Below are 20,731 nucleotides of genomic sequence, written 5' to 3'. Positions count from 1 at the left end.
GGGTTTTTGTATCTTTGAATGTGAAAGGGCTTTCCCAAGAAAGTATTCTGGTTAAAAACTTATGTTTCTTTATAACAGGCACTGTGGCTCAAGTGGTAGAGCGCTAGCCTGGAGCACAGAGAGGCTCAGGGACAGTACCCGGGCCCTGAGTTCAAGCCAAGCTCTGGGGCTGGCAAAAAAAACCCCAAAAACCAAAAAAAATCTTCATGAGCTGGGTACAGTGACTCACACCTGTAATCCTAGCTATTCAGAAGGCTGAGATCTGAGGATCAAAGTTCAAAGCCAGCCTGGGCACTAAAGAATGTAAGATTATTATTTCCAATTAATCACTAGAAAACTGGAAGTAGGGCTGCGGCTCAAGGGCAGAGTGGTAGCCTTGAGCTGAAGAGTCTAGGGACAACACCCAGGCTCAGGGGTAGGGTGGTAGCTTTGAGCTGAAGAGCTCAGTGACAGCACCCAGGCCCAGTGTTCTAGCCCTATGACAAACAATAACAACAACAACAACAACAAAAAAAAACTTCATGATTCTTTTCATATAGTACAATTACACTGTAAGTTCATAAAATGGCTATTATAGGCTATCAACAGATGTTATCTAAGGACAAAGAATAACAAAAGAATCATGTTGATTTGAAAGCAAGATTATTCTTTTTAAGTTATTCTAAGATTTATTTTTACTTCAAAGACATGAAAAGAATTGATCAATTGGTTTACTGTCCTTCTATATCAAATAGTGAACAAGCTATTGGATATATAACAAACTTTTAGAATGGAACTTCTATAATATTTGCACTTTTTATTTTGGCAAGTATGAAGTAGAAATAGTTGACTAGGTTTGGCCAACAGCTTCAGTTATTCCAAATATTATAATCCAAGGTGCTCAGTAAATCTTTGTTAAATGTATGCCATAATTTGTATATGTATATTCAACATTCACATTAAAATATCTCTACAAAGCACAGTTCTGGGCTTCCAGAACTATTGTACACTCCTGGGAGGGCAATTCATGCCATCTTTGCACAGAAGGAAGATGTGTTTCTTTTTATTTCTATTATCTTATAAAAGAGCGAAGTATGCCAGGCACTGGTGGCTCATGCCTATAATCCTAGCTGCTAGAAGGCTGAGATCTGAGGATCACGGTTTGAAGCCAGCCCAAGCAGGAAAGTCCAAAAGACTTTTAACTGCAACAAACTAAAAAACAAACAAACTAAAACCCAGAAGTGGCCCTGTGACTCAAGTGGTAGAGCAATAGCCTTGCACAAAAGAAACTCGGGACAGCATCCAGGCCCAGAGTTCAAGCCCCAGGAGTGCCCCCCCCAAAAAAAGAGGGCCATGGATTGCAAGATGCTCACTATCTAGTCTTACTTAGCTCTCCGGACAGCTGAATAAAGTGGGTCCTGTTTGTCATCTCAGCTAACTCTGGGAAGAGTGAGGCTCAGAAAAGTTAATATTCAGATACTCCACTTATTAAAGTCTTTCACAAATTCCCTTTCAACTGCTCAAAAAAAAATTTTCTTGCCTGTCCTGGGTCTTGAACTCAGAGCCTGGGCACTGTCCTTGAGCACTTCTACTCCAGGCTAACACTTTGTCAGGAGAGCCACAGCACTATTTCCAACTTCTCTTGTGTATGTGGTACCAAAGAATCAAACCCAGGGCTTCATGCATGCTAGCTAGGCAAGCACTCTACTACTAGGCCATGGTCCTGGTGATCAAGAAATTTTTTTTTGAGAGAATGTAGCAAGCCGATTCAGAGGCATTTCATTTTCCCTCCTCCACCTCTAGCTTGTGTACGCCTGTCAGAGTGGCTCACTAAAGTGTCCACTTGTATTTCATGTGCCTCAGTTTCAACCGTCTCTCTTGGAAACCAAGTAAACTCCAGGAGACAGGACCACAGTGTTGTGAGGGACCTGTACTGTCAAAGTGGAATCTCTTCCTGAGCTGTAGTTTTCTTATGCACTTAAAATTAGTGTCAGAATTACTAGTGTGACACTTGGCTTGTGTTTAACAGCTGTGCATTTAACATAGTATATGGGTAGAGCAGCAATAGTAGGAGTCTTTCAGACTGAAACCCAGGACAAGTGCTGGTGGCTCATACCTGTAATCTTAGCCACTCAGGAGGCTGAGATCTGAGGATTGATATTCAAAGCTACCCCGAGAAAGAAAGTCCCTGAGATTCTTATCTCTAAGTGAACCACCAGAAACCAGAAGTAGCATGTGGTTTAAAGTGGTAGGATGCTAACCTTGATCAAAGAGCCCAGGAGCAGTACCTGGGCCCTGAGTTTGAGCCCCACAACAAACAAGTAAAAAAAGAAGACGATGATGATGATGACGACGACTGTGAATCTGAACTTCACGATGGTTAAAGGGCCCTATTCTTACCTTAACTATTAAGCCTTTTGAGTCAACCAGCCATATCTTTCTGATCGCTTTCTCCTTTGGCAGGCCTTCTTTCTCCATGGCCATGACAATCAGGTGAGCAATGCCCAAGGCGGCCTGAAAACGAGGTCAGGAAACAGATTTCAAAACTCACCCACTACCACATTTTATCCAGAGGTACAGTCACCTCATTTGCCTCTGTTCATGAGAGGTTGCAAAAAGTTCTCTCAAACTAAACAGCTGCAGTCACCTTTCACAAAGTATTTCATCACTTGTGGACTGAGCGCTTCACCAAACAAGAGCCATTATTTCACTTGCAATTTAGCAACAATGAATCAATAAAATCCTTGGTTGTCACAATCTTTAATCCTATTAATAGGAGATTTGCTTCAACAGGAAAAGACTGAACTGATAAAGAATGTGTTGAGCAAGCTCACTTGCTAGGTTCAAGCTTCTCCATCTGCAGGTAATAAAGGAAGCTTAGTTATCTGGGTGGAAACTTGCCCAACTAGGCCAAAGAATGAAATGGATCCCCCAAATACGTGCTCCCCACCACGTACTTGTTTTCTTAATGTGAACACAGAAAAGGCTGTGAAATCTGAAAATTTGTCTGGTGATTTGTATCTATGGAGACAGACATACAGATATAGACAGATATTTCTAAAAGCGTTTTTTTTAACATTTATTACATTCTGTAACTCTAGAGAGATCCTGACAGTTTTCCCACAAGATTTATATCATTATTTCTGTTTCTGGAATTAAATTACTATCATTGGAGACTAGTTTTCTTCTTTCAAATGATTCAATTATGGACAATGATAACAGGAAATAGCATAATTTGGTCTTGCTATATCTCCTTCCAGTAATTGTAGTTTATATGCAGTTTACAAATGCAGTACTTATAAATCACAGTTCTTTTCATGTGAACATTTATAATGTACTCTACTTTTGCTTGAAAATATACAGAGTTACAGATGTGAGGCTGAATGAAACAAAGTGGAAATGTGTGACTCTGGTAGTAGAGGAGATGGAAGCCAGTAGCACTGCCCAACTGCAACTGTAACCCTTTCTTCTCATTTCACCTCACACCTTAAATATGCACAACAAAACCCCAGGGAACATCAGGTAACGCTACAAACATAAACCTGTGGAACAACACCTTTCTTATTGATCACAATGCACTGTATTCATAAACTGACATGGTGGATGGTAACCCCTTTGTACAACTACTTCAAGATAAGATACTTTTAAAAGAAATGATGAAAAATGAAAACAAAATCTTTCTACCTATATACTCACTTCTCTTAGAAAACAAAAATAAGACTCAACACTTGAGAGCCACCAGTAAAGCCTACATTTTACAATCTATGAAACTATGAAAGAATCTATGCAACCTGGACCAGAGGGGTAGTTGGTTAGTTTGGGAGAGCAAGCAGGTACCTCTCCAGCACCCTGGAACAGCACTGTCTGGTCGGCTAACTTGTTCTTGGTTATTCGAAGAGCAGCGAGGAGGCCGGCGACTGCAACAGATGCCGTTCCTGAAACAAGTAATGAATACCCTTGAGTGATCCTGCCAAACTGCAGACCTTTATTTAGGTCTTGAACTTGTCATAGGACAGGTCAGCTGGCATAGGAAGAGACCCTACACCCGGCAAGAAGGAGGTGAAGTAACATTCACAACCTATGAATCTGTAGTCTACCACAGAAGCTTACTATGGATCCACAAAAGTTCCCAGAAGATCCTGTGACTTATTTGATGCTTTGAAGAATAAGAGCAAGAGCATGGAGTCTGGCCCAACCTGCGAATTTCAACTCAAGTGAGAAAGCGTTTCGTACATCAGTTATACCATATGAGACAAAAGAGTAGTTAATGCTGTTACATTCTTCCACCTAATTACTCTTAGTCTTGGTATCTATGACTAATTTCCATACCATAAATGAGGCACATAGTAAATGCTTGCTTAGAATTGTGTCACAGCTAGTGAAGTTTGGACTTAATGTTTTAAATTTTGCAGTCTGAAAAATTAACACTTGGAAATCTGATTTTACTGTGTGTGTGTGTGTGTGTGTGTGTGTGTGTGTGTGTGTGTGTACGCGCACGCGCACGCACGCTTGTCCTGAAACCTGAATTCAGGGCCTCAGTGATGTGCCTGAGCCTTTTTGCTTAAAGCTAGTGTTCTACCACTCATGGCCCAGTTCCACTTCTAGCGTTTTGGTGGTTAATTGGAGGTAAAAGTCTCAAGAGCTTTCCTGCCTGGGATGGCCTTAAACCACAATCATCAGATCTCGGCCTCCTGAGTGGCGAGGATGACAGGTGTGTGCTGCCAGTGCTTGGCTTTTACATTTTTTAATTGGCTTTCTGTCTGTGATGCCTAGTGGGTGCCAGATAAAAGTGGGGTGAAGTTCACTTAAGGCAAAAAACCTGGCTTCATCACCCTCCCAGGCATACAAAGGGCATCAGTTCTAACTACACCACAGAAGCTTTCATGGATAGCTAAGCTAATGTCCTGCTGTGGAAGTAATTACACAGCCCCACTGCTGCATTCCCGAAATAAACCTTTGCAGTCTTGCCACTGTTTCCAGCTGAGTCTCCAGTTTATCTATGACTCCACACCCACCAAGCTGAGCCCTGGAGCCAAGCTACTTCCACCCAGCAGAGCAGGGAGAACCAGCCACATCCAGGCCATGCCCACTCTCGGATCACTGTGATCAGGCCACGCCCACCCACTGACCACAGAGGTCAGGCCACGCCCACCCTTTTGAGCAGTAAGGCCAAGAAAGTTAGCCTCAAGACTCTGACCTGAAAGATACAAACATCTCTTCACTTGGTGTATTTCTTCTTTTCAAACTTTTGGGGTGTTTCCTTTTAAACAATCCAGGAGTCTTAACTATAATGTTTAATAAATAATGAATACTTACTTGCAGTGGGCCTACATGTTTCTATGTGTTTTATCAAAAACGTGTGGAATGTAAAAATAAAGTTATTGCAATTTGGAACCATCATGGCAGAAATGATCATTTGAGATAAATCCTATCTTATGCAAACACTACCAACATAAGGGTGTATATATGTGTATGTCTATATCTATATAAATTTACTTATACATGCACACATATATACACATACACGATTTAAAATGGAAGTTTGTGCAGAACAGAACTGATCTCTGTAGGGAAGTTATTGTGACAGCTCTATGATGATGTTGATCCCAATGTATCAATAGACATATGTCTCACTTAACAGATGAAAGATATCTGAAGGCAGACAGAGAGAGACATGCCAGCACTAAATAAGTGATCACTCACAATGGCTTCTTAGCCATCTCTATTTCAGGTTCTTTGAGGTAAACGGCATAAGAGTCCAATCTGCTATCTCAACTCAGTCAAATGCTTAGCCGACATGAACTTAAAGCTAGCTTTCTCCCACGTCTGAATCCAAATACAAATTCTACCTGCTCAACAGCTGGAAAGTCAAAGCTGAAGAGTTACCAACAATCAGTATTTTTGTACTGCTATGCTGATTTGAGGCAGAACTGAGCACTTACGGAGAGATACAAAATATTGCAAAATAGTCAAGTGTAATATGGTAACTAATCTTAATGTGCAATGCTTCATCTCTCTTGTTGAAACATAGCATGCTTTAAGGTCATCAGACATATGACCCCAAGTAAGGGACACAAATCTGGTTTCTCCAATCTACTAAAATAAAAAAGACGGCTTAGCACAGCCAAACATTTCACTTGAACACGATGCTTGTACCTGGCCTGCTACCATGCAGCTTTAAATTTCATCATGGAGAAAACTGAAATTTCACTAAAATGTTAGTTTACTGTTATTCCATAAAAACTAAAATTTTAGTGAACAAGGTAGAGAAGAGGCTTATCCTTGACTATTGGTGTTAAAGAATACTTAAAACTATAAAATACTAAACAGGACAAATTGTTTTTAAATTTGCTGGATGCCAGTGCTCACAACTGTAATCCAAATTCCTTGGGAGGCTGAGAATGGGAGGATCAGAGTTCCAGGCCTGCTGGGGCAGAGAAGTTAGCGAGGCCCCACTCTCAAGCCATAGCCAGGCAGCGTGGTACACACTGGACATCCCGAGGTGGCCGGGAGGCAGAGGTCAGGGGCTGTGGTCCAGGCTGGCCCACACAGAAAAGTCCTTGAACCTCTGTCTCCACAGAAGAGAGGGTGGATAGGTGGTGCAGGATCCCTTGGTCCACAGGACAGGACGCCAATAGGTGCACCTCGTGGCAGGTCTGTCCAGGTGGGAAATAAGATACTAGTTGATAAATAACTTATAAGAAAGAGGCTGACGGTGTGGCTCAGCTGAATCCCATAAGCCTTGAACACATCAGGACTGCAGCTCTCTTCCCATTGATGCCATGGATTGAGCATCTCTAATCCAAAATCCAAAATGTTCAGGAATCTGAACTCTGAATGCCCAAATGTCAGCACTGAACTTACGCAATGAGTTGTAGCCAAAATGCAGATGTACTAAATGTATTACATAAAATTGCCTCAGCCTGCTGACTCAGGAAGACCTGGTCTCAGCAACAATGAAAATTAGACTACTAATGACTAATGCAATAATTTCTTCAAACTAAGCAGGATTCCATACACATCATTGAGAGCAATCCTCAAGTACTATGAAATATGCGGACCAGATGACCAGACCAGCAGCAGCGGGCAGGCATTTTAGAGAAGCCAGACCAGGGACAGTGGGAAGGGACTTGGGGAGGGGTACGAGGACATACTGAGCAGGAAAAGTGTTCAAAAACGGAACACACAGCTGGAATTCCTCCTTCCTAACCCACTCAACTCAAACTGTAGGAAAGACATTTAAAAATAATCACATCTCTGAATTGTAAAACAACAGGCAGAGCTAGGAAGATTAAATGTAATTCACATATTCAATATGGAGACCTCAATTTACATATTCAATATGAGACCCTCAATTTCCTTCTTGGCTCAAAGAAGGAAAGCTAATCCAGGCAGAAATGTAATAAACAGGAGAGGAATTAGCAAAACCTACTCCCTGAAACCTGAGCAGCAAAAGAGAAAAAACAAATCCAGAGAGATTGGCACATGGTATTTCTTCAGGAATTGTAGACCTAGAGATCTAAAATGAATTTTAAACCCCAACCTACATAAGATTATTGTATATCACTCACAGCATGATTTTAAGAAGCTGTTTCAAATGCTTCTCATAAAATGTTACCTTAAAATAACATACCTATTTAAAAAGAAATTATTCCAAGGCCCAGTGTAAAAGCATCTGTTTACACAGTGCAGCTTTGATGGTTACTAATTATTTTTGTTGGCCAGGGATTGGGATTTCTGTGCCCACAGAGGGGAAAGTATTAAATCCATGGGCAGAATGGAAAAAGCATTAGGTTAAAAGGGTAAAAAAAAAAAAAGGTATGGAGAAAACGTGTCCTAAAGACACAGTCAGTACACAGAGATGATGCAGAGATGATGGTCTGTTCATTTCCAGGCAGGGCCAAACGACCCTGCACAATTGGATCGTGTGTGTGTGTGTGTGTGTGTGTGTGTGTGTGTGTGTGTGTGTGTGTGTGTATGTGTGTGTTTATTCATATTAGCATTTCTGTTGTTGTTGGTTCTAGGGCTTAAACTTGGTGCTTCATAATACTCATGGCAGGTGCTCTACCATTTGGGCCACACATCTAGCTGGTTTTTCTTATTTGATAGTTATACTGGAGATAAGAGTTTTCAGGACTTTTGTGCCTAGGATGGCTTCAAATTTCGATCCCCCGATCTGAGCCTCTGAGCCAGCCAGGATTACAACCAGGTGTGGGCCACCAGCGCTCAGCTGTCAACTTCACGTGGACACCTCATTTCCATGGCATCCATCTTTATCTCTCTGGGGAAACTTTCCTTGTGAAGTCCTCTCCATGCCTGCCAGCCTGCCGCACTAACCCTGAAGGTCTCTTTCCTGGTCTCCAGGTCCCCATCTTCCCAATTCTTTTTTTCTTTTCTTTTTTTGTTGGTCATGAGGCTTGAACTCTGGGCCTGGGCATTGTCCCTGAGCTCTTCAGCTCAAGGCTACCACCCTACCCCTGAAGCCACAGTCCCACTTCCCGTTTTCTAATGGTTAATTGGAGGTAAGAGTCTCAGGTTCTTTAGTGTCTGGGCTGGCTTTGAACCTTGATCTTCAGATCTCAGCCTCTTGAGTACCCAAGATTACAGGCATGAGCCACCATACCCAGCTTCTGTCTTCCCAATTATTGACTTCATCTCCCTCATTAGACCATTCTTCAGCTTCATGACCATTTCTTCCGTTTCTCCCAATCTAGCAAGCCCTGTGTATTCATTTCATCCCCTCTGACCTTAGTCTGGGCTGGGCCTTCACGTTTAGCTGAACTCTGCTCCAGTGAGGACACCGAGCTCCTCAGCTACCCTCAGGTCATCGTGAACCAAAGGCGCTGTGTTTAGCCTGGTGCGGGCTGAACCCACCCCCATCTGATGGGCTAAAGCTTAAGTTCCCCATAGCCGTCTCTGCAGGCCCTGCTTTCTTCTGAATGTGCAGTCACTGGAACTTTCCTGGAAAACAGTGCAGTGTCCTCACCAAGCCCGACCTCAGCAGTGGGCTTCAGACGAGCTCCTGCCCAATCCTGTAGTCTACATGGTCTTTACACCGTGTAAACCCACCCTCCCCAACCCACTCCCAGCCATTTCTTTCCAGTAGCTTCATATGTAACGCTTCAGACTTTTGGCATTTCGATCACCTCTGGCAAATTGCAGACATACTAAGCAGAACACACACAAAGAAAAAGCAGTGTAAACGCAGACAGGCTGCTGAGAAGGCTGCTGAGAAAGCAGCAACAGCCAGCCAGTCACCAGTGGCTCATGCCTAGAATCCCAACCACATGAGAGAACGAGATCTGAGGAGCACAGCATACAGATAATCTGCACAGAAAAGTCGAAACTCCATCTCCAAAATAACCAACAACAAGCAGGGCTAGAGGTGTGGCTCAAAAGGTAGAGCATCAAAAACCAAGCAAGTGCAGGGCCCTGAGTTCAAATGCTCTAAAAGAAAATATTTGTTGTTTAGGGAAGTTGAAAAGAGGATAATAGCCCATTATATAGTGATAAACAAAAATCTAAGAAACACACAGACTTTATGGCAGGGAACCTGGAGGAGTGAGAGACAGGTTAGATTTGGTGGGGAAAGCTAAAGAAGGAGCTGTGAGGAATTCAGAATACTGCAAGGTTTCTGCAGATTTGGTGCAGAACTAAAAGCATGGAGTGGGTGGAGAGAATTCTGAGTGGATGTGAAGGGACCAGAGGGCTCTGGAATGCAAGATAGCTAGCTGCACTGCAGTTCAAGCTCCCCTGTCCAGCAGGGGAACATGGAGCCTGACCCAAAAAGGTAAAAACTGAGATGGCTAGGGTCCCTTGAGCAGCTGGAAGAAAAGGCAAAGGCAGGGAAGGGAGGGAAAGGGATGGGTAGGGGGGCTAGAGGCAACAGAAGATAGTACTACTACAGCAGAAAGGCAACATGAAATCAGCAGCACTGAAAGGCTGCTCAGTAGTCAAGTAAGATAGACTTGACAGACTCAGTGGGACCAGTGAAGTGAAAATCATGGGAGATTTGATTTCATGCTGCAGTCAGGACCCTGGCTGAGAATTAAAAAGCAAGGATTTGTGAGGTAAGCCAAGTTCAGAGACACAAACTGCATATTTTCTCACTGCAGAAGCTAGAACTACCATACACTGAGAGATGATGAATCACACAGGACTCTAGACGTTCACACACAGTGAGACCAAAGGAGAATACTCACAGGGGAGGACCTCAAAGTGCAATGTCTATGGGCTGCTGATCATATAAAACAGTAATTTTTTTTTGCCAGTCCTAGGACTTGAACTCAGGCCTGAGCACTGTCCTTGGGCTTTCTCAAGGCAAGAACTCCACCACTTGAGCCACAGCACTACTTCCAGCTTTCTTTACATATATGGTACCAAGAAATCACAGGTAGCTTAGATGATGGCTGTCAGGCAAGTAGCTGCAATGTAAGACAGACATGGCATTAAAACAGTCCATACAGGTGTGGGTTACATGACATGAAGCTGGAAAGTATACACCATTTTATCCCCAAATGATGAGTGTCAGAGTTCTAAGAATTTCCTTCCTGGCTTAGTAATCAGCTCCAGAGAGTTCATCAATGTGTTGAGTCACAGAGGGATCTTTCCCCCATAAAAGAAATTAAATGACAAAATGATGTGACACCACCAGGTATGATGCCTGGCTTAGAAAGTCCCTGGTTTAGAGCAAATACACTGGGACTGTTATAGATACATGAACCAATGTGATGTGTTATGTACAGGGCACGTTTTATTACCTTGAATGTCATCATTAAATGTGCAATACCGGTTTCGATACTTGTTCAGGAGACGAAATGCATTCATATTGGCAAAATCTTCAAACTGAATAAGGCAATTCATGCCATATCTATGGGACAAAAACATGTGTTATGGAAGGTCACCAAGCAACATTTGCAAATAAACAGTTCAAAAAAGTTTACAGCAAAGCCAAGGCAGGAGGCATTGGCGTGAGCCTTGGCATGTGTTGGGTGGGGGGAACAGAGAGGAAACTTTTCTTCTTCTCTTTTTTTTCTGGTCATACTGGGGTTTGGATGAAAATCCACAATCCCTTGGCTTGTTTGCTTGGCTGGCACTCCAGCTCTGGTGCCCTGCCCTTCACTTTGTGTTTTGCTGGTTAGGTTACTTTAGAGATCAGTCTTACTGTCTTTTCTGCCCAGGTTAGCTTTGAACTGTGACCCTCAACATCTCAGTCTACTGAGTAGCTAGGATTACAGGCTTGAGCCATTGGTGCTTGGCCAAATTTTTATCTCCTATAAATTCCTTGTATACTTGAAATTAGAATCCTGGTATTCCATGCCATGGTATCAGCTGTGAGGCAGAAGCACAGCCCTTCCTGGGACTAACGAGGCACTGGGTTTGGTGTTAGAGATTCTGATCTCAGAAATCAGTCTCCCCAAAGCAATGAATGAAAAGTGAATTTTTGGTTAAAATAAAGAGTGGAATCATAATCCTATATCCTGTGTGGAGGATATGGAATGCCAACTGTGCACACTACACTACACTCCTCAACTCACTTTGAGAGATTTGGCTAAGCTGGCAAGTCGATGTTAGCCTCTCTCTTGATGTCTAGAGGGCACAGAAAGCTCGTTCTCCAGGGGCCACTGGAGTTTCCAGCTGGGCCCAGGTGCTGGGTGGGCAGGCTCAGTCTGCCCGCTGTGCTGGGGTGGCTGGCATGGAAAGGCACTTTGGAAATGGAGCCTTGGCATGTGGAAGGCTTGTTCTGAAGGGCAGTTTGGAAAGAGGATACAGATAAAACTGAGAAGGTTCAAGCAGCAGAATGTATGAAGAGGTCTCACATGTAAGAGAGATGACGCTATAAAACATTTACGCAGTGAGGAACTTGGCTACAGTGTAAGAGTCTCTAAATTTTTCTAGGGTCAAAATTGAATGTATGGATGGAAAAGTAAAACCTAATGTTCTGTCCATAACTACAAGGTTGACTTGAAAATACTCTGCTCTTAGCCAGGCTGAGGGGATTACTTAGATATAAACTCAACTACTCAGGAGGTGAACTGTGGTTTGAAGCCAGCCCAGGCAGGAAGAGAAGAGTCTGTGAGACTCTTATCATCACTTGACCACCAAAAGACTGGAAGTGAAAAACTGGTTCAAAGTGGTACAGCGCTAGCTTTGAGGCAGCACCCAGGCCCTGAGTTCAAGCTTCATGACCAACAACAACAACAAAAATGACTTTAAAAGTAAAGATGAAATATTATACATGCCGCATTGCTCTTAAGGCTTGTGCACTCGGGTTTCCCCCAGTGCCTCTGGCAAGCTTCCAAGGAACATTTGATGCCGAGCTCCTGTTGCTCCCAATAGGGAGCGCTGGCCTGGTACAGTGTGGGATGCCCAGCACACCGGGTCATTGCCCAACCTCTGCCCTTCCGGGCCCTGCCCTGAGTGTCCACAGCCTGCACACCACACATGGCTCAAGTAGGAAAGGACAGGCCCCCGGCTGGGCCCCTGGGACCTTTGGTGCCAACAAACACCCGGGGCCACTCGGTTCCACTCGGGTAAGAAGGTGCAGGGCAAGAAGGTACAGCAGAGCTGTACGCCTGCCTGTCACACACTGCCCCAAAGCCTGGGGCTACTGGGTCTTAGAACGAAGAACCCCACTCCTTCCTTCCATGCAAATGACATTGTAAGGCACAGGGGTCCCAAACTGTGAGCCAGTGAAAGCCCGTTCTAGAACCTTCCACCAAGGAGTACTGCACAGCTATGGACAGAGCCCTGAACCTCCCAAGCCCCTCATGTGCAACCAAGTATCTTTCCAGCTTGCTTCCAGAAAAGCAAAAAAAAAAAATTCTTTTCTTTCAAAAGTCCCATCCAGAGTTTAGTATAAATGTGTAATGCAATCTCCGCTCAGCACACACTTACTGCGTGCTACCATAGAAACACAGTCATTGCCCTAGCATTGTGAAATCTTGTGGAATGGCAAAAACTGGGTCCAAAATACCATCCTTTTCCTCAAGGAATTTAAAATGCAGTACAAACAAATCATGTGCACAAGGAATTTTAGGCACTCAGAGGTGGTAACAAACCAAGCAGCAACAGAACTACATTTTACTTGACACCAGAGGTGCCTTACACACTGAAGAAAAGAAAAGCAACAGAGTGGAAGAAAAAGACAGGGAAGAAAAGAACTGTTTAAACATGTCAAACCCAGCAGTGACTCAACCTGTAATCCTAGCTACTCAGGAAACTGAGATCTGAGGATCTCGGTTCAAAGCCAGCCAAGGCAGAAAAGTCTGTGAGACTCTTATCTCCAGTTAATCACCAAGAAGCAGAACTGAAGCTGTGGGTCAAGTGGCAGAGCACCAGCCATGAGCAGAAGAACTCAGGGACAGCACCTAGAGTTTAAGACTTAGGACTGGAACAACAAAATACATCAAGCCCTACTGGGCCAAAGTGTGATAACATGTGAGAGGAGTAAAAAATAAGGGCAGGTCTTGATTCTGGTCCTCCATCCTTGGGGCTCAGCTGCTCGATTCTCTTTATGCCAGGGGCAGTTATTTCAATAGTGTGCCAGCACACCCCCTAATTCCCCTTGCCTGACTCTTCCTCCTCCCCAAATCAACCTCACTCCAAGACAGCAGATAAATTCATGTTACAGAGTCTTTCCTATTTATTTATGTAGTGTGTGTGTGTGTGTGTGTGTGTGTGTGTGTGTGTGTGTGTGTGTATGTGTGTATACTTGAACTCAGGCCCGGGCTCTGTCCCTTAAGTTTTATCTTGTGCAAGACTAGCCCTTGAGTCCTATCTCCATTTCTAGCATGTTTACTGCCCAGGCTTTCTTCCAACCTCAATCCTCAGATCTCAGCCTCTTGAGTGGCGAGGGTTATACATGTGAGCCTCAGCTTCTGGCCCATGCTATGGAGGCTTAGCCAGGATCTCCAGGTTTTCACCCGTGGGTGGATGGTCCACAGTGCAGTCTCCCAGGTCTTAGTCCAGCTGTGGGAGGCTGATTCCTTAGGCGGGGTAAATTCTTATTGCTCACAGCTCTGGGGCGTGGGCCCCCCTGACAGCAGGCAGGCCCACCCTGCCACCGGCACAGGGCCGGCCCTCATCCCACTCACAATGTCAACCCACCATCATCTGGTTTGAGGCAGCTCAACCATCAGAAAGCCGAAGCTATCCACCAATGAAGAGAAGCCGGGCGGGGGCGGGGGGAGGTGTCTGATGGCAGGTTCTGGAAAAGCCTGAGGTCTGAGTGTGTGCAGTCAGTCACCTCTAGTCTTGGGAATTGGAGCCACTTAATCCTGTCCCCAGAACCCCACTCATGTGGGCCATGGTCTGCAGTGTGGCTAGAAAGCAATCCACAGGAGGTCTGCCTTCAGTGTCAGGACTCAGCAATCAGGCATCATGCACAGTACTTCTTCTGTGACCACCCCAGAAGGCACATGGCCTCAGTTTACCTCCAGACCCTTCTCTACTCCTCGGATCCCACGTATCGGGCACGTTGGGATTCTGCAAGGGCATGGACCCACTTATGGGTGAAAGGGCCCACATCCTATATTGAGAGGAGGCTGCTCTCATCGTGAAATTATACATCACAGAGCCAAGTAATGTTAACCAAGGCAACTCTATGTGAATATGAAAAGAACCTACTATTTTGTGATCAAAATATGGCATAAAGTAGAGGGTGTGAATGTCTTTAAAGGTAACAGAAACACCACCCATAAAATGAACATATAAACATCCAGATCTCTGTGGCACTGTCTAATCAGGAATGACAGATGGCCACATCCCCCCTTCGCCAGGAGAGACCCTGTACCACATCCACCTTCCTTGAAGTGCTTTCTGTTACTCTCAGAACCTGTGATGCCTCCATATACTACTTCCCATTTGTGTAACTCTGTAACGTGCAGATACCCTGCTTTCTTTACCCTCCTTCCTGTCCTCTCTTACTCTTTCTTGATGCAGGAGATGCGTGTGATTAGCCAGGTCTTTCCTCCACACGCTCAACTCCCCTCCAACAAGCGAACCCCCTCCTTACAGAATCCACACTAAAATGTCTTCCAACATCAGCTCAGAATTATGTCCTGTTTTGGTCTGAGCTTTATTTGTCTGCTGTCACTGTACAGCCTACGCTTCCTTCACTGAGTTGCCCGTGGGCCTCCAACTTCCTAATTCTTAGATTACTGGTAGAGACCACCATGCACGGGGAGGAGAGGCGGGTGCCACCACACACAGCAGACAGAGGGAAGAGAAAGGCTCCTGTGGGTGCCAAGGCCCTGTCAGTAGGCAGAACGTCCCCTAGTGAGGAGGAAAAATTCTTGAGGCAGAGTGACCATATTCACAACACATTTGGGGAAGTGAAGTAAATTAAAAGTAATGGAAGCACAGAGGCAAGAACTGAGGCTAGAGGTAAACAGGGTCAGACTGTCAGAATTAAATGGGTTACATTTGACTCTAAAAGGGTGAAAAGGCAGTATGGCAGCATGAGCCACTTGCTCTCAACACTAAGTCTTTGCAATCAAGGTGAAAAGTGGATTCATTTTTTACAAAGCTGCTGCAAACCTATAAGCCGGCATCTGGGAACAGAGGTGAGAGCAGAGAATGGAAGATGGGTTCGGAAGACAGAACTAACAGTCCTGAGGAAGATAGACATAGTGAGGAGGGAGCAATCAAGGGTGAATTCTAAGTCTCTCACTTGGACAACTTGGTAGGTAGAGGGGTATGTTGAAAGAAAAGAAAGGAAAAGAAAAGAAAAGAAAGGACTACAGGGGGAAAAGAGGGTATGGAAAAGAAGCCATGAATTCAGCTTTGGGATGTTGCTCACGAGCTATGCCAGGGATGTGAAAGCAGAGGATGGAAGGAAACAACACAATGTTGGAGTAAATTCAGAGCTGGAGCAGCTGGCTACTGATGGAGGCAGGGCTCACAGATTTAGTAAACAATGTAGACTAGTAAACTAGTCTAAAACGAAGATCAAGGTGGGTGCTGGTGCTCACACCTATAAACGTAGTTACTCAGGAAGCTGAGATCTGAGGATCAAGGTTTAAAGCCAGCCCAGGCAGGGCAGCCCTCAAGACTCATCTCAATTAACCACTGAATAAAAAGCTACAGCAAAAGTCACAGCCACCTGCCTGGAGGTCCAGGCCCTAGCTTCAGTGCTAAAAAGAAAAGGCAAGGACAGTGATGTGGAGTGTCAGCGTTCTGCACCAGTTGGTCCCTAGGTGACAGGCTGCTGGCCATGGGAAGGAAGTGGCTAGAGTAGGCCCTGGGCCCTGTGTCCTTAAGGGACACTCCAAACCAAGATATCTGGTCTCACTGTGGGCCCAAAGCAAACACCACCTAGCTACCAGGGGCTACCTGCAATACCTGACCTGTGAGGTTCATTCTGGCTCTTCCCAGGCATTTCGCCATGCACTTGGAAGCCAGCCCAGCCACAAGAGGAGGAAGGTCCCTTGAGGGCACAATGCACAAATAAGCATTCTTATTCCAAAGCCTGGCAGGTGAAGCGGAGATAGTTAAATGAGAGGCATTCCAGTCAAGGAAGGAGCTGGAGGGCTGGGAAGGTGGAAGGGGACTGTTACATTCTGATACACAGCCAACTCCAGCAATGACTTGAAGTAAGATTGTCTAGCCTGCCCAGGGGCCAGGGGATTGGCACCAAAGGTAGACTGTGGGAAATGGCAGATAGGGAGAAGGTCAGAGGCAGCAGTCTGTCTGCGAGCCCAGGACATGGCACCCAGCTCAAAGCTGAATCTTGCGTTGGCTCCAAGGAACTGCTCAGAGCTCCACAGGGCACTATGCTCTGCTCTTCCATTTCTAGTCTGTGCCATTCCTCATGCAAAGATGGCTTTCACACAAACGATGCGGAATTGTAGAAGAGGCTTTGTAAACTCCATCTGTAAACTTACCCTTGGAGAACTGCAGGCCTCACAGACCTGTGTCAGTAATTGGCTCCCACCACACTCAGTCGGGGTCATTTACTTATGCAGTTTAAATCATCATGGTATGTATGTCTCTCTCTTTGTTTATTCTAGATCCATCTGTTTATCTTCCAGAGTCTAAGACTTTGATGAAACACCAGGGATGGAGTTTTCAGAGGCAGAGAGAACTTTTTTAACTTTTCTGGCAGCAACTCAGTCATCTGAGGCTAGTGCTAGAAGATTCTCGAAGACTACTCCGCAGCCAGAAATGCCAGGAAGCTCAGAGATCATACCATAGGCACCTGAGTGAGTGCAGCTACCTGAACAAGAGCCATGGAAGCCAGGCACATAAGACATTCTTAATGCATGAAAATGCCTCACTTCCAGCTATAAAAATGGAGCATTTTTACAGAAAAGTGTGTCAGAACTGATGTATTCAAATGGATGAGAGCAATTTTGCAGAGTGTTCCTTTCGACTACCTATCTGTCCAGCTATGACTGCTAAATTTAAAATCAATGTCACTGTTTTACAGTCACTACCTTGTAGGTAATTTTCTTGCATTTGCCTTTACTAAAAAGGAAGAGTTGAGCCAATGTTTTGAGGTCAAAACTTAGCTCCAAATACTGATTTATATAATCATCTCCTTCTGATTTTTCTCAAGATATACGCCAGTCCTACCGAGCATCTGCTAAAACGCCATGGTCTTCATAGTTAGTCCCATCCTTCAAACTTCCTCCCCAGGGGCTTCCCCAGGGCATCATGCACACCAGCCAGGTAAAGACACAGCACTACTTTGAAAGGTTTCTTTCAACCACACTACTTTACAGTGAAGCCTCAAAATCAAAGCAAGAAAGAAGGCCGGTGCAGCACCGAAAACTGCAGTCCGGCTAAGGCAGGATCTGCTTATCCCTGTGCCCAGCCCAGCCAACTCACACCTGTAATCCAAGCTGCTGAGGAGGTGGAGATGTGAGGATCACCATTCAAAGCCAGCCCAGGCCGGAAAGTCCAGGAGACTCTTATCTCCAGTGAACCACCAGAAAACTGTGAGGCTTTGGCTCAAAGTGGTAGAGCCAGCCTTGAGCAGAAAAGCTCAGGCACAGCTCCCAAGCACTGAGTTCTAGTCCCAAGACCAACAAAAAAAAAAGAAAGTTAAAGTCAATAACCACCATTTGACAACAGAGTAATGGAAAGGTGTAGCTATTATTCAAGAAAAAGGAGAACATAAGCCTGTGTAATCACCTCACAAGGAAAACACACAGGAGTCTCAGTACACTGGAAGTCCACTGTGGCTTCTCCCAGCCAGTCCCAGTCTTCCTGGCCTGCCATGGCAGGAGATGACTTTTCTTTGCAGGAGGAGGGGTGCTATAGATGGAACCACGACCCTTCCCCACCCACCAGCATCTCCAACCCAAGAGGAAATCACCAGAGAACAAAATTAACTACCATCCATTTTGTGGAAGACTGACATCATGTTACACTGATTTCAAATAAAATAGAAACAATGACTTCTAACCCTCCTTCAAGGTCTGGGTCACATCCCCTCATGGCATGCAGTACCGCTGGCACAAAACGATGCATTACTTGTTCACTCACCAGAGGTGACTGAGACTGTGGATGTGTGAAACATGCTTCAGTGAGTGAAGGCTTGATAAGTCACCAGCCACTGCCCCAGAGATGAGTTTACGTCACCATGGCATGTGGGTAAGGTGACAACAAGCAGTGTCAGGCTGGGAACTGTCTGTCAGCTTCTAGTACACATTCTTAACCTCCCACCTCTTCCTCTTGGGTTGAGTTTGCTTATCATAAAATCCCAGGGGTCTAGGGAAACTGGGGAGGAAGCTTGGTCACTACTGAGTTGTTTTGCACACTTGTTCTTGAAGACCAGGTTGGTGAGACTTTGACTTTAAGAATGACCTAGTCCGACAGACTTATCATAAATAGATCATATTTCTTTTCTCCAGTTTTAAAACTAGGAGTGTGGCCAAAAGTAAACCTCTTGAATACATAGATACTCAGAAAAATGAAAAGTCTCCATTAACTTCTTGAAATATATTTTGTCTCACTCCAAACATTCTATCATTCTCCAAAGCAAGAAAAATAATCTCTGTAGTTCCCAAACCCCACATGATCCCCAGGGCGGGGGGCGGGGTCTAGGGGGCTGTCAGTGCCTGTGCATGTATATCAGGCATCTCATTCTTTAATCTGCCTAAGAAAAAGGGAAACTAACACAGTCCCTCAAAAAACAAACAAACAAGACGCTGCCTCAAGTCGTGGAAAAGAGAAAACTTGTCCTAGCTTCTTCTAAGTAAAAATACTCTAGTTGATTTCTACAGATTTCTCATCTAACCATATCCCCTTTTCTAAGTTACTATTTTCCTTTCTTTTTGTATTCCTCTGCTCAATGACATCCAGAAAGGACAAGGGCCCAGATTTCTAGTTCTGTGACTTATTACCAGAATTCAAATATCCTCTCTGCTCTAAGTACCTCTGGGAAATAAACAGAGCTTGACATTTATGCTGACAAATCCTATTTGTTATTTCTCTCACTGTCATCTTGCCAAAGTTATCGCTGTATCACCCAAAGCTATCACTCTACTCTTCAGTGATTAAAAAGTCTGAGAATGTCCATTCCTCAGGACTGACATTCTGAAAAAATAAGCAATGCTGACCAAATGGCATTTGAAAGACTAAGCAAAACAGAACAGGACGTGCTTCTGTACTCAGCATTTGAAAGCTCAGGACCCTAACGTTCTGCTGTAAACCAAGGCTGAGGTGGTACGTGGGGTTTCTCATTCCAGTTTCACTTCATAGCCCTGAAAACTTATTATTTTCATAATATGGAAACCACCCTGCCTGAAGAACGCTTGAAATAGGGTATGAAAAGTTCAAAATTGCTCAGCAGTTTAGAATAAGGATCCTGGAATGTGGTGAACATTATTCTATGCTCCTAAATGAGGATGCCATTTGGGGGGAAGAAAAAAGATTGAAAGACCAAAGTTTATATCACATTGAAGCCCAAAACTTTAATTTTTGGCTTAAAAAAACTTAGATTTTAATTGGCTAAGGAATGAAGGGAAATATCTAACAGAGAGCCCAACCCCAAAATGTCAAGGATAGTTCTTTTCAGTTAAATGCAAAATAAAAATTTCTCAAGAAGAAATGGGCCCAGAGCCTGTGCCTATTCCTGTTTCAAGATTATTTCCTGCGCAAGCTCTCTTTTCAAAGCTAGAGTCAACAATAAATAATTTCACACTGTTCCACAAAATTCAGAAGGGACATTTTTTCCCTCACATGTCTTTAAATTTTTCATAAAATTGAGTGAAAACTGACACAGTTTGGTGAAGGAACTAGAATCGCTTTCCTTTTTTTTTCTTTTTTTCCAGTCCAAGACCGGGACTCTAACTTGGTACCTGACACTTTTGCCCACTGTCTAGTGTTTTACCAACCAAGCCAAATCCTCAGCCCCCAGATCTCTTTTCATAGGGTTGGTTCCTGAGCGTGGGGAAGTGGGCATGTGCAGCTAAGCAGAGAGCAAGAGAGTGCCCTGGAACACGCATGCGTGCACACAGCACTCCTCAGGAACTGTGCAAATCACTCTGCATCCCATACACGCACAGGGCTTTGTGAACTCTGCATACCCAGAAAGAAGAGTGAGGCTTATGTTTTTTAACCCTCCTGTTCAAAAGAATCTTGGCAGTAACTGCAAAAGCAGACACACAGAGACCTGTCAACTCCTCAGTGATGACACTCCCACAAGTCCAAGAGTCACTCTCCCAGAGAGCAAGGGTCAAGTTAATACTCCCCAAGATCATGACAATAACACGCAAGATTAAGGTATGAAGTAGCCTTGATA

At 44.4% G+C, this 20,731-nt stretch overlaps 1 protein-coding gene across 1 annotated transcript in view; it reads right to left on the bottom strand.

The window, feature by feature from the left end:
• Positions 1-20,731, bottom strand: part of Me1 (malic enzyme 1) — a 93,375-nt gene that overhangs the window by 17,066 nt on the left and 55,578 nt on the right. Inside the window, exons 7-9 of the mRNA XM_090338508.1 lie at positions 10,740-10,849; positions 3,817-3,914; positions 2,380-2,493 (exon numbers count right to left, since the gene is read on the bottom strand). Of these exons, the coding sequence (XP_090194634.1) occupies positions 2,380-2,493; positions 3,817-3,914; positions 10,740-10,849 (322 nt within the window). The remainder of the gene's footprint in view (positions 1-2,379; positions 2,494-3,816; positions 3,915-10,739; positions 10,850-20,731) is intronic.

This window comes from Megascapheus bottae, chromosome 8 (assembly GCF_031878675.1).
Source record: "Megascapheus bottae isolate mThoBot1 chromosome 8, mThoBot2.hap1, whole genome shotgun sequence".
Lineage (NCBI taxonomy): Eukaryota > Metazoa > Chordata > Mammalia > Rodentia > Geomyidae > Megascapheus > Megascapheus bottae.
This window is presented reverse-complemented; position numbering and strand designations above follow the sequence as displayed.